The 24,758-nt window shown below is 42.4% G+C and overlaps 2 protein-coding genes across 3 annotated transcripts in view; both read left to right on the top strand.

Moving 5' to 3' along the window:
• The window catches only part of LOC111661793 (tyrosine-protein phosphatase non-receptor type 5-like), a 14,750-nt gene extending 9,447 nt beyond the window's left edge, over positions 1–5,303 (top strand). The window contains exons 10-12 of the mRNA XM_023415458.2: positions 526–839; positions 1,214–1,327; positions 2,888–5,303. Of these exons, the coding sequence (XP_023271226.1) occupies positions 526–839; positions 1,214–1,327; positions 2,888–2,981 (522 nt within the window). The 3' untranslated portion in view covers positions 2,982–5,303. The remainder of the gene's footprint in view (positions 1–525; positions 840–1,213; positions 1,328–2,887) is intronic.
• Positions 5,304–6,522: 1,219 nt separating this feature from the next.
• The window catches only part of dusp8a (dual specificity phosphatase 8a), a 44,137-nt gene continuing 25,901 nt past the window's right edge, over positions 6,523–24,758 (top strand). The window contains exons 1-3 of one of the 2 annotated variants that reach the window (XM_023415472.2): positions 6,523–6,805; positions 12,956–13,373; positions 22,832–22,970. In XM_023415472.2, coding sequence (XP_023271240.1) covers positions 13,137–13,373; positions 22,832–22,970 — 376 coding nt within the window. In that variant the 5' untranslated portion in view covers positions 6,523–6,805; positions 12,956–13,136. Of the gene's footprint in view, positions 6,806–6,971; positions 7,099–12,955; positions 13,374–22,831; positions 22,971–24,758 lie in introns of those variants that run through there. The other variant, XM_023415471.2, reaches the window with a different exon arrangement.

Raw genomic sequence — 24,758 nt, 5'->3', positions numbered from 1 at the left:
AGATTGTGATCTTAGGTTCTCAGCATACCAAGCAAACCCTACCCAAGTTTTCGTTTTCCCAAAGTAAATGTTTTTATAGGACTGTCAAGGTGCTTACAGACTCACCACAGATGTGTTTTGGGCGATGTTTACTCAACGTTCTGATATAGCCATACTTTTTTCAGTTCCATTCATGTGTTCATGATGAGTGTTTTATATTTAATTTAGGGTCATGGTGGCACCGGCACTCAGTGAGCCAAACATGATAATTCAGTAAATGCAGCCTGCATCTGATTACTAAGCACCAGGGGTTCATTATACAACTATGCTCTGAGTTAAAAGCTTGTTGTTTATTCAACTCCTCTGGTTTATGTTGTTTATCTGTAGGATTAATAATTATTGTCAGACTGACACTCACAGAATAGAGGCAGCTGATAGATCTGATTATGTACAGTATGGGCAAGGGAGAAACAGAATATCTTTCTATAACCCTCACTCTCTTTTCCTGTCTTACTCTGCATTCATTGTTGTCGTAGCAACTAACACCAAGGTAACAATTTGGATATACATGCAGAGCAACAGGCTGATCAAAAATCATTCTGTCTGTCCGTGTCGTGTACGTGTGCACAACATGATCACATCCGTATTTCACGCCTGTATGTCTGTCTATGTGTCCACGTGACTGTGTGTTTTCACCAGTGTGGCGAGGAGGAGCGCAGTCTGCAGCAGTACTGGTACACCTCATGGCCCGATCAGAAGACCCCAGACAAGGCCCCACCCCTGCTGGAACTGGTACAGGAAGTGGAAAGGGCCCGAGAGGAAGCCCCGCCCTCCAGCGGCCCTATAATTGTTCACTGCAGGTACATAAGTAACTTGTTCTTTAGCTTGAGTTAATTTGAAAGACATTAAATATGTGTCCAGAGGGCTCTGAGTCAAATGGGCAATAATAAACCCCAGTTGATAATATACTGTAAGAGCATAGGGGAAATTGTTGAATTTTTCTTTTTACTATAGAAAACACTTGGCACTCTTTCTGTGAGCAAAGCATTTGTCCAATTTTAGTTTTTCATTTGTCCGTTCCAATCCTCCGCTCCCGCCTGATTTCTCAAGGGAATATTTGGCATCAGTCAGATTAGAGGGATCAGTGCTAATCAATAAACCAATCCATCCATTCTCCTCTTCTCCACCCTCCACCCTGCTCCATCCCTTCACCCCTCCAACTTATTCTCCGCAGTGCTGGAATTGGTCGAACTGGCTGCTTCATCGCCACCTCCATCCTGTGCAAGCAGCTGAGGACTGAAGGTGTGGTTGACATCCTGAGAACCACCTGCCAGCTCCGTCTGGACAGGTGAGATATTCTTAGCCTGTGCACATGCTCATGTCCATCTTTAGCTCTCATAAAGCTCTCATAAAAGCCCAGGTGACGTAGTTAAAGTTGATTATGTTCCAAATCACAAGCTAAGTCTCTTGGGCATTTTCCCCAAAATGAAAATCTTGTAATAATCAATGTATGTATGACCAACGGCCAATCAATCGAACATCACAGTCAAAATAGAGTCATCACACTAAATTACTAAATCCATCATTTGACATATGCAACATAATTCAAGAGTTATTTTTAAATAAAAAATGAGAGCCCTGTGTAGTAGTTAACAGTTTTCACATGAGTATAAATGAGGCAGATATTCCCCACAAAATGTTTTGGCTGCAGAACTTCTCTCATTCACACATAGCAATCTGACGTGTCATAGTCTGAAAAGCACAGGTGTATCTAATAATTTAATCCAAGGGTACTGTCCTAGTGAGCCGGCGTGCACGATATCTTTGTATGGGCTCACCTACATGGAAGGCATTGTTATTAGTGTTATTAGTCACACCTGTGTTTGGCAAGTCAGAATGTTGTGGTCTATTGTGTTGAATGGGCTGTTTGAGAAAATGTGATGAACATTTTATTCTTTGCTGGAGCTGTTAAAAGGTGACCCAGTTTTACTTCAATATAAACATATAAATAAAATGTATAAAAAAAATAAAATAAAAATAACATAAAGATATTAGAGCAAATTCAATGCATGAGGCATCAGTGCAGTATTGACTAGAATTAAGATAAGCAACTACAAAACATCTAAAATTTTATACAAATAAAAGGTGTAGAAACTGAAACAAAAAAAGGCAAAGTATTTGAATTCCAATATCAAGAAATTAATTTTCAAATTTCAAACTGTTCTTTAAGACAGAGCCGACTACATAGCTCTGGGCTACAGCAACAACTTGTCTTGTGAAAAAAAGAGTCTCACAAGGAGTTACCAAACATTTTACACTTTACCTGATCATCTAGATGTGAGGATGAGTAAATTTTGTATAACAGGCTATCTTGACAGCACACATAGCTTTTGATGAATGCCATACCAAAGATGAAGCATACCTTAAGTATACCCTTTTACAAACCTGCACCTGTATGTAGGCACAGCTGTGCGTTCATCTAAATGCTAACATCAAATCTAAGTATTAGACAAACTGAAATGTTGACCTGACCATGGCACTAGATGAAAGGTCCGGGGATGACGATAATGAGTACAAGTCAACTTATGGGGACCATGAATGTCTGTGCCAAATTTCATAGCAATCCATCCAAAAGTTCATCCATTAACTCAAAACCACAAACATCAACCTCATGGTGAAACTAAAGGAAAAGTCACAGGGTCAACAAAGTTAGTAGTATTGATCCTCTGGGGAACACAAATGTCTCTACAAAATTTTATGGACATTCATCTTACAGTTGTTGAGATATTTCAGTCTGGACCAAAGTGGTGGACTGACTGACCACCGCTAGTGTGGCTAAAATAAAAATTGCAAAACATATTTTTTTTCTATCTGAATTGTTGTGCTTGTCTTTCTGTGTGTTTGTCAGGGGTGGGATGATCCAAACGTGTGAGCAGTACCAATTTGTGCATCACGTCCTCAGCCTGTATGAGAAGCAGCTGCCTCACACTGCTGAGGAGTAGTAGAGTGAGCGCTACAGCCAGACCGAGACACACCACTGTACACTGTACCACCTCTGGTGGTATGCACCACTGTACCTAGCATCATCTCAATCTCACCCTTTAACAAGTTCAAACCATGGTAATCTCCTCACCCAAGACAGGCTTGCTCAGACAGGACTGAATGGCTGACGTGAAATCTGTGCTTATTGTATGTCTTTGAGCAGAACAAACAAATGACACTTATGTGTTATTTATCCACACAGTCCTGGAGAGTCGCAACAGCCAGGCCCAAAATAATCCAAGCCTACAATCCCAACATCATTTCATTTGCACTGCTGAGGTTTTTATCAGGTTACTGTACATGACACCCCCCCCCCCCATACTGTATGTACAGTTATCAAATGTTAAACTGGAACTGAAGTATCATCAGACCCTCTGCAGTTACAAGCTCATTGAAGAAAGGAAATTCAAGTTCAGTCTCCTGAAGTTAGTGTCAGTAATAAGGGCCCTTCACAGTACAAGTGCCAGCATAAATTAAATCCACAGAAATGATCAAATGCCAGCCTAATATTTAACTCTATATAGATATAAAAGTTCATATTAAATATAAGTTTTAACTAACATCTGGCTTTTTCTCACTAACTCTCACTGACTCTCACTTTAATGTAAAAAAAAATCATTACAGATGGCCTGTTTCAACTTTTGATGCATTCAGGAGCCACCTCATTTTCAGGTTGCATGGTGCTAAGTGTTCATTAAAGGCATGTGCAATGTTATGGAACATAGGAATGTATAACAATTAGGTTATTGATTAACTAATTAGGATTTCTGTGCAATCTACAGTATTACAGTTTTACCATGCTGCCTGTGCAGTCCTCATGGCCCATGATGTTTACAGTAAACAACTCCTGCATTAAGGCCACATAGACGTACACTCAGAGGCGTCACAGAGCTAGTGATGCTGAGGGTACAGAGGCCAGAAATATCAGACCATCAAAAAAACATCAACACGGAGCTCTGGAGAATCTGACATACGCACACAGGGAAGTGTAATGCAGAGGAAAGCAAGATGCTGCACCATGAATTGATAAAAAAAAATGCTAACACAGCTAATGTTCTTGTACATGTCCCATTACCATCATCTTGCCATCCTCAAAGTTACATGCTCTGTGACGCCTCGACTTTCAACAGTAGCTTGAACACATCTGTGAAGTAAGAAGCCCATGATTGTTGTATAGACAGGCCAGGCCTAATCTGTATGAAGCACAATAGACCAACTAAGGTTGTCTCTCTGATGTTCAGCTGTAAAAGTTCTTTTTTTCCCGTATTGTGTTTTGATTGTGTTGAGTTTAATGGATTGCATGTGCTGTATGGGGCTCCATAGGTCCACAATCAAAGCGACGTGATTGGTTGTCCTGCTTTTTGTTGTGTATAAGGGTTTAAGCCTATTATATTGCTTGCTCTCGGCCAATGCTTTTGATACAGTTTGCTTTTGTGAAACCAACCAGAGATATTTTTAGAAAATTTTGATACAATCCTTTCGAGTAGATGCCTTGTGTATATTTCCGTTTACACCATGATGGAATGTAGCTCATACTGTGGATCAAACCATCGGTTTATATTGCAAGATTTGACAGAACAAAATGTGACAACTACCTAAGTTACCTTACAGTACAGAAAATAAAAATAGATTATGTTCAGTCTTCGGTATTATTACTTTATGCCTAAAGGCTTTGCTTTAATATGCTTTGCTTTCTGTGTATGTTTTTATCGTTTTCTTGGAGAATTTTACCTCAGACTGAGTTTTTACGCAGTCCCCACTCTAGTCCACCTGTGACTCTAGGCCACTCTCAGTTGACAACACGAGAAATAATTGCTATGTGTAAGGCAGCTAAAACAATGTAGACAGTTTTCTATGTAACAAAAATCAAACCACTTCTATCTTGACTTACTGCATCAGAGCAACAGTCATGAACATTATCAGAGGATGGAATTAACTGTGTGCGCTTGGACCAATTTATAAACATCAAATCAACTAGCAAATTAAACTGCCAAAATTACCTTTTCCAGGAACACCAGACTGAGATCAAGAAGAAAAGCAACAACCTATTGTCAGACTTTTGACATAATCCTCTGATAATGTCCAGTGTAACTGAAAAGCTTTTATTTTAAGTGCTTGTTTTCAGTGCTTATCTGGTCCTCTTCTGATGATCAAAATGAGGATGACGACATAGCCAAACAGTCAGACATACAACCAACCAGCAATCAGTATTCCTCTCCTCTGCTACAGTATTGCTTTAAGTTGTGAGTTTTTGCATCCAAATAAAGGTAGATTTTCATGAATCTGTGTTGCTGTCTTTCTGATTCAAGTCACATTACACTTTTGTGTTTGATAGATTGATGAAATGTGAAGGTGCACTGGATTCATGCTGCTTTAATTATCTTATTGTGAAAATTCCTTCTTGCACCATAGAGTGCAGTTAAGCTTCTGTGCCACCAGGTGTCAGTGTATACAACATAATTGCACATCCTGCCAATAGTGCTGCCACTCTGTATTTGCCTTCTTACTCACTAACACACTGATGGCAGAGCAACAGAACAAAGGCTTTCAATCAAACAAAAGAGAATGATACTGATGATACTGAATTCAAACACCCACTCACTACAGCTGTTTTATTCGGTGGTTAGTAAGAATGTGATACTGTGATGAATCAATTTTAACATCTGTTCATTTTCTTTATTGGGTTAACATATAAAGTATATATAAAAATTCTTTATCTATTTCTCTTGAAGCCTGCAAACACTAATAGCCCAAACAACTCTGTGGGTGTGCAGGGTCTTTAAATTATAATCAGTTTATTTGTTTTTCTTTTTTCTACCCTCTGTATTTAAACTGTGCATCGGTCTGAGTTGCAAAAATTTGCAATTGTAATGTGCAATTTTACATGTTTTTGTAAATATGAGTATTACGATTTTATGGTTGTCGTATGGTTGGATTTAGCTGGTGGTTTGGGGTAGACCACATTGATTGTCTTAAAGAACATCTTTAAATTAAAATAATATATTTAAATGAGACTTTAGAAGAGAGAAGGATATGTCATGTGCATCTCATTCTTAGTCCCAACTAGTCCCTGCACCTAACAGTAACAGTTAGGCTATAGAAAGAAAAAGTGCAATTTGCACAACTATCCATGGTTTCCTACACAAAACTATGAATGCCTATATTAAAAACTTGCATTATATAAATAGTTTTGCCTGTGTGTTACTGTCAACTTGCACATGTTAAATGTAAATTATATGTAGACTAATTATTGTGATCTCTGCGTCACTGGCTCATTGCACTTTGTGAGCGCGTCTCCTTTAAAAAGTCGAACTGTCCCTTTAATCTGCGGATCAGAGCGCTGACGTCACCCAACCCCTGAGCCGTCTACGCTGATTGGCTGAAGGTGACGTCAACCTCATATTTTTTTCCCCTCTCCCTGCTGAACCATGACCTCATCGCTTTAGTTCATGAAAGTGCTAAAGTGCACCTTCTGTAACTGTCCCCCCCCTCCCTCCCTTCCTCAAGACACACTACCCGTTTTAACTTTTACCTAGCCTAGCTAACCTATCCCTTCAGAAGCCAAACACGAATCCTGATCAGTTAAACGTCTGAAGGAGCCGTTTGTGGCTCATCACCACGCTTTCATGTCTCGTTTGTTCCTGGCGCTGTCACCGTCCGTCAGCTGTACTGTCCCCCGCCACACCGCCAGGTAAACACCGGCCAGCCCCATGAAGACACCGCCGCTGTCCCCTCACACATGGAGACCAGTTGAATAACACACAGCAGCAGTGTGGAGACTGAGGTGAGTGTTTATGTGTATTGTGTGTATTGTTTGAAGTGTGCTGTTATCTAGTGCGTTGTAACCCACAGAGCTAGCTTAATGTTAGCAGCGGTTGCTCGCCATCTGCGCCCCCCTCCCTCCCTCCCCCCAACCCGACCCCACGCGCGCTGCTGCAGCAGCGACTCTGTCAGCGCGCACTCTCCGCTCTATGGTGCGCGCTCGTCTTATGATGGGAATTAAACCCGTCCAGGCTGAAGTTATCGATTCTTTTATTTTTACAAACATATCGTCCTTTGCCGTCCGACCATTTCAAGGTAGGTAGAAGAAGCGTTTCCCTTTATTTTCTGTTTAATTTGCGCGCTGCTGTCTTTAATCATCACAGCCTGTCCGATCAATGGAGAGTTTCATCTTCGCATGCGGTCATATCCACGCGTCATAACAACACAGGGCAGGTTTCCCACTCAAACAACGCGCAATAACCCTTTCCATTTATTTATATTTTGAAATTACGTGATGCTAATCGTGCAACTATTGCAAAGGCAATGGCCGTTGTCCGCATTGTGTTCTATTCTTATTTCTAATCTAGGTCGGTTTATTATAGTGCGCTGCGCTCACCCTCCATTATTGTTATTAACGTTATCAAACAGGCCACAACGTCCCGTCTATTTCTTTGTGCGCTCCCTCACTTTGTCGGACGCTATCTGTCTACGCTATATTTTATTATTTAGGCTATACGGTGCATTTTATGTTAGGTATTCTTGGTATTATTTGTCTCAGTAATCATCTCGTGATTATTGTTATTATGGTAAAGTCCGGGGTAGTCCCAGTTTGTTATATGACCCTGCAATCTGCAACAGCCTCACTGGGGGAGTATTGATTAGTGTACATCAGAGGGTTTTATACCTGGTTATGTTGTTTACACTGTGATGACGCTTCTGCTCCACCAGGGCCAACCAGGAATTGATTTTTCTAAATTACACGGTCACCACTCATGTTGCACTGTTTATTTCCATGTATGCCATTTGTGTATGACAGGCTTGTCACTCTACTAACCCTATTTGTAATGAACACATTTATTATTTACATTGAACTGTTCATCCATACTGCTATAAACCAAATGTAGTAGATATCCATAAACAGTCTGTAGTTCTGCTTTAAGTCAGAGAGTCAAAACACTCAGTAAGCATTTAACATTTAATTGATTACATTTGTGTTTAACTGTTAAAATCAATTTTCAAGCAGAAATTCCTTTTTTCGTCCAATTAGTATTAGCTAGGAAAAACTGGCAATGGAGGAAACAATTAATTGACTGGTTGAGAAAATAATCTGAAAATAATTATTAGTTGCAAATAGACTTGTGATCTGATTTGTCTTAAAGATTAGCTAATGTAATGAAAACTGTTATCTGTTGTTGATCAGTTGGTGACCCTGTAGTTCTCCAACACTGTGCCTTGTTGTGGTGTTTTTTTTAGTGAGACATACACTCTAAAGAGACAGACAGCTTGTAAACACAAGCAGATGAATGAGATCCGTGAGATGCTCTGATGATGTAATTATTTGTGGCCTAAACAAAAAATTCAAGTCTCTCATTGTATGAATCTAAGCTTTATATCAGCCTACTCAAGGCTGTAGCTACAGGTGACGTTATGCAGGAAGTTAATGAATAACCTGGATGGTATTACATCAGCATTGGTTGCCCTCCAGTTGCTCTCTTTGTGTTTGTCTCTCTCCCTGATGTCCGATATGGCATTATTGAGCTGGCCCATCATGCTTTGCTCATGGTTTTGTATGAAGGGCCTGTGAATATGTTTGCGTGGATTGTCCATTTTATGGAGATGAAACTACGTCTTTAAATTTATTTTATTGATGTATTACAAAGAAGCCTTTTTTTATCATCAGTATTTTGTTATCAGCTGTAAAGAGAGTAACTTAGGTCTGTAGATGATTTGTGTGACTGTATTTTATCTGACAGGTCTGGGGAAAATGTACATAGCTCTGGAATTCCTCTTTCCTCTTGTTAAAAACACAGTATCACAGTCACACATACCTCTGTACCTCTCAATAAATAATTTATCTATCATCAATTTATTTTGATTATTAATTCATCTGTTAAATAGTTTTCATTAGTCATCTAATCAGCTGGGGGTTTTAAAAAAAATGATCATGTTCTGTAGATTGTTATGGGCAGAGTAGACAGGTAATGCTTGGTTTATTCTTACTCTGTGATTTGTTAAGCATGTGAACTCTGTATAAATGCGGGTTTATCATCCAGGTACCTCTGCATTAATGGTTCTCATTGTCTTAAGGACAAACAAATGAAAGTTTCATTACCTTGCAGGCAATGTAGGTAAATTCAACAAGATAAAAAAATAAGAAGTTCTTTAAAATCGACCAGTTGATCTGGTTCTTCTGCCTTCACCCTGTTAGTCAAGGTGTAACTGCATTGTTTGAACTTTAAGGAAGTGCACAGCCTTGTCTGCCTACATCTTTTGACTGCGTAGACTTTTTGCACGTGGACTACGTGTTTGGAAAAGAGGTCAGAAGGATGTTGTTTTCCAACCAGCTGAGGACAAATATAGAAAAAAAATGACGATCAATTTTGCTGTCTCAGACTAGAGAAGGATGGGCCACACTGAGGCAGCAAAACAAAACAGAAAGAAGATTTTTACCGACCAATTTATAGACTACTTAAGTGTAAAATCTCATCATTTGTTAGTTAAGGGAACATGATAACTTCAGTCTAGTTATACACAAGTTATCACAATGTATTTTACAAGTGCGTGTTCTACTGCTTTAGCTCTCACTCTTGTATACTCATCCAGCATCAGCACCAGTAGCATCCCATCACCATCACCCTCCCAATGCCCCCTGATCACCCCAACCAGGCTGTTTCTATGGCAACAACAGAATCTGCTCCGGGCCTGTACACACTGTCTCTGTCTCTCTGCTTTCTCTCCTCTCGGCTTGTTTTCCTCCGTTCAGCCGGAGCCTCACAGCAAGCTCCTGGCTGCTGCCTATTTTAGTTTGAGGAGCTTGTTTGTTTTGCTCTGTATTGTTCCTGCCTGGACGCAAGATGGAGGAAGAAAGATGGTTTTGCATAAGGGGACGTGTTGTGCTTGATATGCTGAGTAAGCTTACTGAGGTTTCTGCTTCTTATCTATATTATCCATGTCATGTCTCTCCCTTTCTTTATTCTGATATTTTCCTGTCTCTGTCTCTCTCTTTGTTCCCTTCATTTTCTCCTACTGTCTCCTCTCTTCATTCCCCTTCTTGTTCACACAAACGTGGTCCACACAGAGAGCGACGTTACCATAGGATGATTGTCTAGCTACACAGAAAGATGCAGAGCACCAGTCTCTCCCTCTCACTACTGCCACACATGTAAACCTGCACACTCCTCCACTACCCATCCCCGTTCACTGCAAAGAAAGAGAGTGATAGAGAAGGAAGGACGGATTCAGAGAGAAAACGTGCGAGAGGCGGGGCGGGTGGCAGAGCAGTCGCCATTAGACATATGCAGCGTCAGATGTTGTGCTCAGCAGCAGGGAAACAGCAAAAAGAGGGAGAAAGATTCACACCCCTGGAAGCTGTGTTGTTAGCCGCTCGGCTAAAGGGTTCTGCACCATATAAGGTATGGTATAACAGGTGATGGGGCAGGTCGTAATGTGGCGGGCGCTGTTTGTGTTCGGGGAGCGCTGACATTGCAGCAAGGCTTAGTACTTCTACAGAATAGCTGCTGGGGTGCATATTATGGGAAAAGTGGGGGAATGTCACTATGTCAGTATGCTACATGCTGTGTCGCTGCAGGTCACCAAATTGTATGTGTATTAATACAGAAACCTGCATTCAGTTGTCACTATAACAGAGCAGATTAGATTAGATTATCTGGATTAGATTTATTTGTCTGTGTTGGTTTTTTAAGATACACTAGAAGATGTATTATGTTTGCGCACACATATTTTCCTTAAGCAGGATTTGTTTATGTTATGGCATAGTTGTATCTTGTGCACACCAATGCCGTTACTGTTGCTACTTTCTGATACAGCAGCAGTTTGGCTGTGCTTACAGTGCAGTTGCTACTGTCTATCTAGACTTTCTTTCCGTGTTCCTGTGCTGCTTCTCTTGCATCAGGCAGGTTGCCAGGCAGCAACAGCATGTGTACATCTATGTTCAGGTTTGGACAGCAGCCTGTAGTGTATGTGACAGAAAATGATTATTTCAGTGGTTCCGTTGAGTAATGATGCACAGCTTTTGTTGTTATTAATGTCACTGCAAGACATTTGTCACATTTCACGCCACATCATCGATTCCGCATCTATGTCTTAAGTTTGGTGCAGTCGTTTGCAAGTTTGTTTATGAGAATGTTAGCGATTTCTTGTTCCCCTCTTTCTCTGTCATTCAGCTCCTCCCTTTTATTTTTCTCCCTCTTGCAATCAGTGTATTTCTTTTCCTCCCCGCGCCATCCTCACAACTGTCCCCTCCCTTACCTTGAACTGGCTGAGTTGCTAGGCTGGCGAGATCCTCGCCGAATAATATCCTTCACTACCCACCCCACCCCCCCACTGTCTCTTCTCTCCCCTCTCCCACCTTGCATGTTGGTGGTGTAAGAACAGAGGTGAAAAGTTGCAGAGCAAAGCTGCCTGGACATCTTCCCAAGACACTAACAAATCAGAAGACACAAATTCTCCACATCTCCTCTCTCTCTCTCTGTCTCGGTTTTCACGCCCACCTTCTCTCCACTGTTCTGGTGTGCAAAATGTTTTTTCTTGATCTGCTTCACATAGGCATGTCTCCTCTGTTTTTTTTCATCTTCACCATGCCTACATAAAGTTTTATTATCTTAACATTACACATTATTTTTTTCCTGTCTTTTCATTAATTATTAGGCCAAGGATTTTGTGTTTTTCAACTTTTATGCTCCTCCACTGTCTGTCCCTACAGTTCTATCTCCTGTACTCTCCCTTTTCAACTGAGGTTTAAAACCTCCATTTAAGCTTTGGGGTAAATGAGAGGAGGCCCATTCATTTTTCATGACACCGCGTGCCTGTAGATGAATAAAACAACACGACTGCATTCACATTCTGACCTTCTCACTAGTCGCATGACACCTGGTTGACCAAGGAAGTGGTCGTTAACCTACATAGGGTTTTATCTATGTGTTCTCCCGAACAAATGGTACTGGAGTTTTTGTAATGGTCGTGTGTTGCCTGGCACAATTTTTCTCACACATGCAGTCATTGGTCATTCAACCCTGATAAATCATTGTGTGTGTGTGTCTGTCTCATGTCAGATGTACAAGTGCCATGGAGAACATGAGCAGCAAGAAGATCACAGTGATTAGTAGTGATAGATAGGAGGAGGCAGTCCATCAAGTTTATGGACAGCTCTTTGTGACACACACACACACACACACACACACACACATACACACACATACACATGCAAACAGTCACACACATACACAGGATGTCACACAGGCTGTTTGCCTGTGTCCAGACCTGCTCTCTGAATTCCCCTGGCTTAATTTATCTCACGCCCTCAGTTTCCTGTTTCATGAGCTACCTCGCAAGAGACCCTCGATCAACAACAACCAACCTTCACACACACACACTGATGCAGACACACACACACTCTGGTGTTTTGTTGTTGTGCATGTCAAAGTTAAGTCTTTGTCTTTGTATTTGGATGTGTGATATTCCTTCAGATCTCAGGACTGATAGATCCCAGTGGATGATCCAGTTGGCTTTTAGGTCTTTAAATAGCTTTTATATTCATGTTTAGCATTGTAGCTATTTTAATATGCAAGGTGCTCAAAGTCTGCCAATAAAAGATGATACGAAGGCACAAAAATACACCTTGCACTAGACTTTAGTTTTGAAATTTATGCGTAATTAATCCATCTTTGTCCCTTTGTAGCAGAGGGGTTTGAATTGTTTTATTCTTTGCACTGGCATGATTGGACTGAAGCACCGGACAAGAGGTGATCATGCCCTTGATGTCTGATCATCAGCTGAGCATCTGAAAACTGACAGTGGCTGTTTTGAATGTCACAGCTGGCCAATAATAGCATTGTAATAAACCACTAAATGCCATGCAGCACTGTGACTATGTTTTAACTGTTACATTCTCTTCCTTTTCTTGTTCTTCTCTCTTTACTTCCTCTTTCTGCAGACACCATGGATCTCTCAGCGCCTGCTCCGGTGGCAGCCCTCCTCCACTGACCTCACCTCCTCCTACTCCCCATCTCTTCCTCCACCTTTCCCTCTTTCATCTTTCCCTCTTCCTCCTCACCCCAACCCTTACTACCCCCACATCTGTGACCCCAGGGTTACCACTCAGCCCCTCCTACATCATGGCAGGGGAGAAAGGACCAACTAAGCGAAGCACCATGGACATCAAGCGCCTGGCAAGCCTCATCCAAAGAGGAACAGGCCGCTTACTGGTGATTGACAGCAGAACCTTTTCTGAGTACAATGCGTCACACGTGCAAGGTGCGGTCAACGTCTGCTGCTCTAAGTTGGTGAAGAGGCGACTGCAGCAGGACAAGGTGTCTGTCACTGAGCTGCTGCAACCCAATGGCAAGGTCAAGGTGAGTTAAAGCTCAACGTACTTGACAGGTGATTCTTTTTGGGGTGGTAGGATGTGATGCCAGTGATTAGAGAGCCTTTTTATCTAAGTGCCAGACTGGCACTCAGAGTATGTTTGTGGCAAGCTTCCACTTTGCTGTTAAGAACAAGACAATGGGTGGAGCTTCAGAGCTAGTTTTGCACTCTGACTGCCCTCTGGAAGGGGCAGGTAAAATGACAATATATATAAAGGGATCAATGGAATGGTGATCAATTAAATACTGATCCTTTAACCCAGTTTGAGCTTATGAAGAACCATTAAACGTCTTCATGTTAAAACTATCAAGTCAAGATTTTGATGTCTTTCATTTTGTCCCCTCATACACAGACCAACAAAACCAAGTTAAAAAGCTGATTATTTGACTTTAAAATACATGTGTGCCAAGCAGACTTTGGGGATTTACAAGATTTTCCTCTGACAGGCAAAGGAAAACCTAGTGAGTCTTCTTGCAAATGAGGATGGGGAAATACTTCATTTACAGTACAGTGCGTCGGGACAAGTCAGCAAAATCTTCAGCAGAATCAGCAGAATCAGCATGGGAACACAGAACATGAATGCAGAAGGGACTGCTGTGACAAAATATATTGATGAAGAATTCTGTTTGTTCCCTTCATTTGTTTGTTATTGGACATAGAGCCACAGGAAATATGTTAGTCTACCGCTCAGTGCTCAAGGAATAAGGTTTAGGGTGTATTGTGTGATGCATGTAAAGTACTATACAGTAGATGCAGTGAGTTGGGACTGTAAGACTGTCTTTGAGATCTCAGATTCCACTTCCCATGTCAGCAAGTGTTCACCCTGCTGAAGTGTCCCTGAGCAAGACCCTGACTCCGTAATGTCTCCATCTGTTTCTCAGAACATTTCCAACAGCCTGATCCATGTACCACTGTGGTTCTGGATTGGGCTTCTTCTGTGCTAGCCCGTGCCTGCACCACATCAGCCGATGCTATATTTGGCGGGCAGGCCGGCTTACTGTAGGTTTGTTGCTTATCAGTGGCCCTGAAATCGGATCCTCCCGTTTTCCATGACTTCTCCTCCGAATATGACAGCCTTTTTTCCATGGCCTGTCCACTCGTGGCATGCTGACTCCAGTATTTTTAGTCGCTGTGTGAAACTGAAGGAACTCTGCGATGGGAAACCTAAACGGGCGTGGGGAGGGGGTTGACGTTTGTGTGTTTTATGTATGGGATGTGTTTTTTGCCACCATGTAGTTTGTGTGCCCATACATCACGGCAGTTTTACACGAGTGGACAAAAAAGCAACAACGAAACTGTGTGGCGGATGAAGGTCCTCTTCTTGGCAGCACTCTTTCTCCAAATGTTATTTTTAGGTATTTGTTTAACTTTTAACCACGACACGCCCACTGACCGGCAGTAGTCAGTGACACATAACAGGTGATTGAATGGGATGAATGGTGGCCCGTAAAATGCTTTGTTTTTTTTTTTTTTGTTTTACTTCCTGGTTGCCAGGAGCAGGTTGGAGAGCCTGACCTGTCACTCATCTCATTCAGTTAAACCTACTTAAGAGAGTGAATTATGACCTGCTTTAAGCCTTATAGATACCTGGGCCTCATTATTCTCCTACACTGACAAACTGACTTTGTATTTCCATCTGGTACATGGCATGAGAACTTTAATCACCAAAAACACACCCTGCCCACCAAATGGCAAATAATTATACATTATTGCTCTAGATTATTGCTTAGCCACTCCTGTTGGATTACAGTTGACGCTTGTAGGTGACTGACACTTTCCACATGGTCAGATGGTAAAATGGATGAGAACTGTAGATTATTGTTACTTTCTCAAGTCAAATGACCTTCAGTTCAGCTAATAGCGTCTGTATAATTGGTACATTGGCTGACAGTCCCCTTGCGCCTGCTGTTTCTCACAGACTCTGTTATTCCAATTAGTTTTAATTCAGCTTTATTGCAAGGGCTTCTGGCAGTCGAACCTACATGCCATTCTTCTCACCCAAAATTTACCACTGTTAGCTGGACAAGGGTCTTGTGTAATGCCTCTTGTATTAGTGCTTTCTGTCAGCCTGAGTTACATGTACCTGGATACAAAAGAAGCTTCTAAGCCTGAAGGCCACACGGGAGATCCAGCATCTGAGAATGCGTGACTCACCCCGACCAAAACATCCAGTTTAGCTCAGATAATGGTTTTATTTTGGGTTTTGACGATTACTCTTGCAGTCTACAGATTTAGACAGAAAAAAAACAACAACAACAAAAGAAAAGCTGGAGCGGCTAAAAAAGCTGGAGCTGGAGAGCTGTGAAGTGTGCAAGGCTTTGGATTTCGAGTTTCATTACTTCAGTCAGAGCAGCAAGCTTCAATGTGTTTCTGTGCTGGGTGTGTTGGGTCCATGTCTGTGTGAGGGCCCTGTGGTTGGCAGATCTCACACTGTGGCACCCTGTAGAGCCATGCTTCCTCCTGATTTCTCTCAGTTTCAGTCTCATGACAGCTCTGTCTGTCTGTCTCCCCACAACTGTAGCCTGCAGCTTCCCACCACCGACTTCTTCCTTCATCATTTATTCGTCCTTCCTCTCCTCTTCCTCTCCGTGCCTGGTGTTGCCCCATGGCTGGTTTGTTATTATCCATTCCCCACCCCCAGTAAAGAGGATAAGGCTTGCGATTAATGCTAGGCTGGATAAAGCTGGAACTAGCCGGGTGAGAGAGGAGGGCCCGACAGACCCAGACTCTTTTGTTATTGGCTAAGCATGACATCATCCCTTTTGTGCGGCCACTGGCAGGCCGCGGGCTGGGCACGTGCAGACTGGCTGCGTGGTGTTAAAGCCGGCTCCCAGCTAACCTCTCACACACACACACACACACACAGATACACACACACACACACACACACACACACACGCACACCATCGTCTCTACCCCCCACATGGCTCTGAGCATCGCCAGGAGCACTGCCTCAGCCAGCCAAGACAGCAAAGGACACCATTGTGGCTCTTTGTTGGGGAAGTGAATGCAGGAAGCGGGAGAGCAGTACTGAGGGTATTCATGGATGGGTTGCTGCCTCCACCTCCTCCCCGGCTGCCTCCCGCCTCACATCCCATTGAGCACTAATAGCCTGCATCCCCCAAAGCGCTGCACTCACCCTCTTTCATAGATCCTACCAACGCTTCAGTTAACTGAGCTGAATGAACATCTATGACCAGCACAGCAGCAATCAAAATGGTGTCCACTTTCTTCTCCCTTTCACATCCCATCCCTTCATAGCCTCTTTATTATTGCTCTCTGTTAATGTAGGTCAGAGAGAGCTGGACCCAGTAGGTGAGGTAGGTGGTAGTGGACCTCTGCTGGGATAGAAATGGCACAGGCTTAGTTGGAAATCGTGCTTCCTCGTGCCTTTTCTGACAGGCTGCAGGGCAGGCGGCTGGTTTCTTGGCTTAAGTCTGGCTAATCCTTGATGCTGTGACCGGGACAGCCGGCCAGGCAGGCCTGACAGATGGACCAGAGGTTTTTGCTACCAGCAGTCAGGCTTGGGAATCACCCTTCCCTCTGTATGAAGACATGGAGGCCAGACCTCTGATGAACGGGACTCAGAGTCGTAGAGAGAATACAGCAGCCTACTCAGAAGACACAAATACAGCAAGTTTTTGATTTGACATATTTTATGTAAACACAAAAATCCACTGGATTGGCATACTGACCTAAATGAGTGGATTGGGTATCAGCCAGATGTGACTGATCCACCATTTTTTTTCATCAGTGTCCTTGTAAGTTTAGTGTTTCCAGTAACTGACTACACAGAGTTCCACACAGTGTGGTACATAGATTTTAAATCTGGGGAAAAGAAGGTACGTGTATTGGATCAGGAATCAGTCTGATACTGGGATCAGTATCTGGAAAAGAAAAGGAACATTGCTCCTTACTAATATTTTGGCATTTGACTTAAAGAACTAAGAATGGTAAATCAATTACACTGGTTTATTAGTCAATAAATCAATAAGCTGACTGACATAAAATTGATCAACAAGAAATTTTTAAAAGCATATAATCATTTAGGTAAATGCTGTTTAATATAAATTGATTACTTTTTATTGTTGTACTGTTGGTCAGTTTAAACAAATGATTTCAAGACATATATAGATATATGTATATAATATACAGTAGGTATTGAAATACATATACAGCATATACTGGATTTATATATTGAAAAATATTGCATATGATGGGAAATTTTGCAATATTTGATATTTTGATATTATCAGCCCAAGTCTAAAACAAAGACAAAATGATTTTGCCTTATATCTAAGGGCAAAGACACTGGTTATGTCTTTGGAAAACACCATACAGTTTTCATAATAATATTGTTCTGAACACAGAAGTTTCCAGTAACTGCAGTACTCTATTTCAAAATTAAGGACAACACATGAGTGGTTGATGTGTCATTTGTCTTGACAGTAGCAGCAGAACTTAGTTGATGACTCACTGCATGGATTGTTTCCCTGATTACCCAGAGGGCACACTGGGAATTTTTTTAATGTTTCATTCACATTTTTCCTTTTGCTCGGTTCAAACAAAGGCACTGTAGCCAGCGGTGGTTTTTCTACAGAGTCAGACATGTCATGTGTTTGCTTAGATGAGATCATGGCATGAATCATTGTTTGCTTAAAGATCCTACTGTCTAACATAGACACACACTCATTTATTGTATAAAGTTTCAGACATAACCTACTGCACCCTGAAGTAGGAGTAACATGTATATAAAGATATACCTTTAAGATGTTAAAGAAAGATGGAGGAATGATTCAGAGAATCTTTGCTGATATGAAATGTGGTTTTTGTTATAGGCAAAGTGAGGAGGATTAACCGGATCTACAGCATGCATGCTCTTGATAGACAACATTTTAGTTTGTGTGTGTGACAGAGACAGACCGGCAGACAGACAGACAGACAGAAGACAGACAGACGGAGATAGAAATTGTATACTTGTATATAAATGTGTACAGGCATTACTTGCATCTGAATATGTAACCTGTGAGGAGCCTGGTGTGTATAGTGTGTGTGTGTGTGTGTGTGTGTGTGTGTGTGTTTGTGTGTGTGTGTGTGTGTGTGTGTGTGTGCGCGCGCGTGTGTGTTAAAGGTTCTCTGACATTCAGCAGTGTGAGTGTGTGACCAGATCAGGTGACCACATCTATGGATGTGATGACCTCACACTGCACATGCACAAAGGCATCAGGGACTTTCACCACCCTGCCACATCCTTGTCTGAAACACACACACACACACACACACACACAACACACACACACACACACACACACACACATAGATACATATGGTTGCAATACTTTACTTTTCACTGATGATATTCATTCTCTAACCCATAAAATTCATCTACATCCTCAACATAATACTAAACCTGTAACCAAAACCCATAACTCTTACCACTATTTTGTGTTTGGTCCTCACAAGGATACAAGTACAGGAACTCCACGACACACACATCACACCTACTAAAGCATACATGGAAGTGGCAGCTGCCAGTGACAGTCAATGACATCATCTGGCCCCAGGGTGATATCTGTACAGCGGCGAGTTGTATATGTCTCACCCTGTGTGACAGAGTCTTAAACTGAGGGATCAATTTCTAGCAGAGGTCGCTGCCTGTTGCAGCAGATCCTCTATCAGTACGTGATGTACTGTATGTATTGTCAGGTGTGCCACCTGGTGCAAAAGACTGACATCAAAATGCACAGTGTGTTTTTATTCTCCTGTGTCTACTCTTGGGCTCCATGCAGCTTTACAATCATAGTCTGAGCTGAAAACGCTGCCAGTCAAAGAGAGTTCTTACTGCAGGCAACTTGATTTCTGTGGGACATCCCACAGAGCACACACTGAGAGGTCCTGGACCGCGCTTCAGGAATGTGGGGCCATTTTTAGACTGTTTGTGCTGATGTTGTGTCACAGGCCGGTTCACACACAAACACACATACTGTCCTGTTCAGCACTGACCTTGTCACTGGTCAGTAGCACTGCTGAGGTCAGGGGAAACCATGTTTCACTTTCTTACACAAGCACTTAACGTACGCCAGGGCCGTGTTTTCCCACAATTCCACAGATATCTTTTGTTGCTACCCGTCATTTATGTTTCATGTTGTGTTAGTGTGTGTTTGTGTTTGTGTACAAAGTGTCCCCACAGAAGAGCATTGACAGTAAGACCAAGCCCTCATGTGCCAGACCTTGTTTTTCCTCCCACTCCTTTCATATTTTATAACACGGGGTCAGTTAGAAAGATGCAGAGTCTTCTGACTGTCTCTTGCGCAACACCTTCATTTTTTTTCACATTTTCTCTTTTCCTAAATTCACATAATCAGCACAAATGTACACACTCCTACTGGATTTCATCTGCTCTGTCTCTTACTTTCTTGCTGTCTTCCTTTGCAAATGACAGGAGAAAAATAACTTCTCCCCCTGTGACCGCTCCTTGTTTATGTCCTGCTGAGATGCCAGCCTTTAAATCCTTTACAGGAAGCTTGGGTGCTGCAGGATTGTAGCATTTGGTCTGCCAGTGCCACCTTCTGTCCCTCTCTGCACCCTCCTCCTCCCTCTTATCCCTCTCCCTAAAGCTGATCCTCCTCCTGCCTCAACCTTCCCCTTGATCCCCTTCTTGGGCTTCCTCTCCTTGTTTCCTTCTCCCTTCTTTCCTCTCTTCTTTTCCCCCATTTGTTCATCTCTCTCCATCTCCCCTCCCTTTTTTCTCGCTCTTTGCCAGTGGCATTCCTTGTTTACCTGCAGTGTGCATGCGTCAGAGCGCCTGGGCCAGTACAGTAGTAATAGTGGTGATGCTGTAGCACTGCAGAGGGATGAGAGATCTGTACTACTGCTGCAGTCTTGACAGCCAGCCCCATGCTCCCCTGGGTCGTTGACCTCTAACACTGCAGCAAACTCTATGCATATCACATACGGAGCAGGATGTATAGCTGTAGCTTATCGTTCATACAAAATGTAAAGGATAGCTGATATCCTCCTGTCTGTACTATCATTCATCCACTATATTAAATATAGGCTGCTAATAATAAGCTGCTGTTTCTTTCAAACTCGCAGAAAGTGCATTCAAAGGGGGTGAGAGGAGGTGTAATTTCATCCTGCTGGCTGAAACATTGAATGAATCTTCCAAGTGCACTGTGGAGATTGTGAAAAATCCACATTAAACAATATTTTAATTGTTCACTTGGTTCTTTTCAGATGAATTTTAATAGTCATCTGTTTTGTTGTAACATAACATCAACACCTCATTATAAACCCCATAAACTTCAATGCAGTGCTGGTTAGTAATTCCAGAGTGAGGAAAAATTCTTATACTGAGTCGTTTTATAGACAGCATATACAGATGACATACGTTTCATAAGTTATGAAATTGTTAAGCAGGGATAAATGACCCACTGTTTTGTTAAACCTGAATGCATTAACCACTGCTTGTCCGACAGTGAGTAACAGACTGATTAACTATTCTACTTTTACTCCAGCACTCATTTTATGTTTTCACCCTAGAAATGAAACTTTATTTTGCACTGTTTGCTGACAGAAATGTGTGTGTGCATTTGTGCATGGATGCGAAGCATGTAATCCTCACGCATTGAGACCAAGATCCCAAATTAGATCTGATCCCATTAGGATTATTAGCCAAAATTATCCACGGTTAGTAAAGATGGAGGTGTAGGGCATTTAAAACAAAGAAAGAGACAAGAAGATTAAAATGTAAGTAGGAAAAATAACAAATAAATGTGTGCTATTGACATTTAAAAGCAAGAAAAAGTGGGGTAATCACTCATTGTATTTTACATAAGCATGGCATGGATGTCTGTTGCCCACAAATGCATGCTAACAGCCACCAGGCTCTACTAACTAGTACAGTTTTATTTGATTGTATCTCCGCATTATACAGTCAACAGTTGAGAAATGACAAACCTTGGGATAGAGAGATGTGGATTGACATGCATCTTTCTCGATTGATGCTACAAATCAGAGTTTCTGCCGCAGCTTTCCACGCTTTAATGTCAGTGTTGGTGTTTGATGCAGGCAGGCACAGCTAAGCCGGGTTTCATTGGACCAGTGTTACTTCTAACCAGACTGACTTTGTCCTGTCCAGATCACCTGCGTGGCTGTCTGCCAAGGCGCCCTGCTCCAGCTGCTCTGTAAGCAGAAACATAATCAGGCACACTCCATGTACACTGTGTAGCTGTGTATACCATGAGCTATCATCACCAGTGTGCCTTTCAGCACACACAGGGTGAAGAAGGGGCTGGGAAGCACTTGAGAAAGTGCAATTTTGCCTTGAAGCTAGCGGCTGTTTCATGGCACGTTTTAGACAAGGATGGTGTTCTGTATGTTGAGGTAAACAAAGAAATGGAGTTCTGTCTCATCCTCGCCCCCCTCCATCTTCTATTTTCCCCTCCACCACATGACCCTTTTCCTCGCCTCAGTTTTCTCTTCCTCCTTTTCATCTTCATTTCCACCTTGCATCTTTCCCCATCTCCTCTCCATCTTTCCCCTACCCTGCTACTCCACTACCCCCACAATCTCTGCCCCCCCCCTCCTTTCCGCTCGCCCTCCATTCCTCCTCCCCTCTCTCTCCTCTCCTGTCCAGTGGCAGTTCAATGATGCAGTGATTCATAGCTGCAGTAGGCGCTGCCTGATGGTCATGTGACCAAAGCCTGCCTGACAACATGGGGAACAACACACAGCCTGGTTGGTGTGTGTGCACCAGCACATGCTCATACTCTCCCATGCAAACACACACACACATACACACACTTCATCACACTGGCGCATGCTCATATCTTCTTTCTGACAAAAATGACATAAACAGCATCACACTGGTGCATTGATGGACACCAACACCCTTATTGGTGTAGCCAGCTTTTATGATTTTACTGACATCACCTCGTGTTACAACATATAACCCTCTCAGCAGTACCTGCACAGTAAATATTAAAGTCATAGTTGCACGGTGCAACACTCAGCCTTCATGCATAATTCATCCCATCTTCATAACTTACTCTAGAATCACCTCGAGTTCCTCCTTCTTACTGTTGCCATCACTGGCATCAACAGAGCCAGTGTTTATTGTCACAACTGCCAGTGCTGTGTTTGTGAGTTCATTTTCTTTTCCTTGTTGCTGCTTCCTGGTGTATATAAGGGCAGCCGCAGCCGCAGCAGCTCACGAGCATTAATTGTCAGAATGTTGTTGCATGACCTCACTCAGCCAAGAGAAGATGTTTCCTCATGACAAAGCATCTCTGATGAAACATACACTTAATGACACTGTCAAATATGCTATGTAGATGCCAGTCATATTAACTAACTCTGTCTTTCTTGTTGGTGCTGAATGCTTGCTATATTTTACACAGTGCTGAACTTGATTCTCTTCCTTGTTGTTTATCCTTTTGTGCAGGTGGAGCTGGGCAGGAAGCAGGAAGTGGTGGTTTATGACCAGAGTTCCAAAGAAGCAGGGCATCTGTCCAAAGACGGCTTTGTGCACATTCTCATGGGAAAGTTGGAGGGCACCTTCCACAAAGTGTCCCTGCTCACCGGTATGTTAGTGTGTGTTGAGCATGATCGTGATGAATGCAGTGTGAGCAGGATATATAAGAGGAACAGCTTCTAAATTTCTTTGTGTTTCTGTATTCATTACCCTTCCTTCACTGAACAGCAAGCAGGCATATGTCACCTCATCCCTGTGCTTTTTTAAGTGGAGTAGCTTGTCATAGCACAGTTTGGTCAGCAGATGTCACTAACGAGCACAACAAAGTGTTTTTCTCCCCAGTCATGTTATACTAGTTGTTTCTCATTTCTTAACTGGCAGTAGTCGGACTTTCACAGGTTCACAGGTACACGTGGAGGTAGCAGAGAGAGCCTGGATGCAAAGCCTCTCTGGTGACTCTTTGATGCTTAAGCTTCACTCCAGTCTTTCTCTTACCCAACATCACTGAAATACAGCTGAAGCTTAACTTCAATCCCCTGGCCTTATTTACCACAGTTATTATCCTGTCATAGTGTCCACTAAGCACACTAAGACTTATAATTGAGCCCCAGCAAGACTGTTAATAGCCTCGTTGAGTTAATAACATCTCAATTGCAGTGGCTGCAGCTTTTTCAGGGATGACATTACACACACATCCACCAGTGGAGGCGAATGAATCCACCCCAAATGTGTCAGCAAAGAAAGGAGAACGTAATCTGCCTCAGTCAGGATTGGAAATAAGACGGCAGAGGCATGCTGCTCGGGCAAATCTCTGCTCTCTTCTTCGCATCCCCACATCCCCATTCTTCTTCTCCTCCTCTCAGTTCTCCCCCTCCGCTGGGAGATTAGCGCTTTTTCCTGAGTCATTCATAGATGCCGAGGATTACCTCAAAGCACCCAGGCTCCACAATTAGTTGCAGTCACAGAGATGTACTGAGCACATGCTTAGGCTGGGCACACCCGAACATACTGTATTGCACACACACAGTCGTGTTCAGTATCTCACATACACACACACACACACACACACACACACACTAAAAGCTAGGATTTTCCTCCCCAGCTTTTTTGATCAGACATCATACCCTTCTTAATGAAAGACCCTTTGTCAGCGATTACCTCCGCTTCCTCTTTATCAGTCTCCTCAGCTCACTCCTGCTACATTTCTTCAGGAGAAAAAAAGAGAAATCTTTTTTTCCTTTCATCCATTTTTGTCCCTGCTTTTCTGCTGTTTCCACGACAACAGTGGCAGAGAATATTCCCCAGAAGGACTCAGCCAATGGCATTGGCTGTTGTTTGGGTGGTTGTATTATTGGGGTCAGTGGAGCTAGCAGCCAGTCTGTGCATACTTGATGTTTACGTGTGCATGCGTGTATATGGGTGGGCAGATGGAGGACATTGCGTGTACATGCAAGCATGCGTTCGTGCATCATGTGGATGAGTGCTGCAGGATCTGCATGTTTCTCACAGAGTTAGAGATGGGAGATAGTGAGTTACGAGATGGGGAAATGGTTGGCAGGAATCTTTTTTTTTTTTTGAACAGTTGCTGCTTAAATTATTTTGATTAACAAGATGTAATCCTGATTAGAAAATAATGAGTGAATGTACAACAATTAGTTTACTGGTCAAGTCATCTATCAAGCATGAATTGCAAGTATTCTCTGGTCCCTGTTTCTCATATGAGGATTTTTCTATATTTGTAACCCTGTAAATTGAATATCTTTGGGTTTTAAACTATTGGTTAGGAAAAATAAGTGATCTGAATTTTGTGGCAGGCATGTTTCACTATTTTCTGACATTTTATGGGCAAGAAGATAATGGATAGATTAAAATTATTCTTAGTTGAGGCCCTTCTTTA

Source organism: Seriola lalandi, unplaced genomic scaffold (genome assembly GCF_002814215.2).
Source record: "Seriola lalandi dorsalis isolate HSWRI2012SDOR001 ecotype SW California unplaced genomic scaffold, Sedor1 jcf7180002054553, whole genome shotgun sequence".
NCBI classification, from domain to species: Eukaryota; Metazoa; Chordata; class Actinopteri; order Carangiformes; family Carangidae; genus Seriola; species Seriola lalandi.
This window is presented reverse-complemented; position numbering and strand designations above follow the sequence as displayed.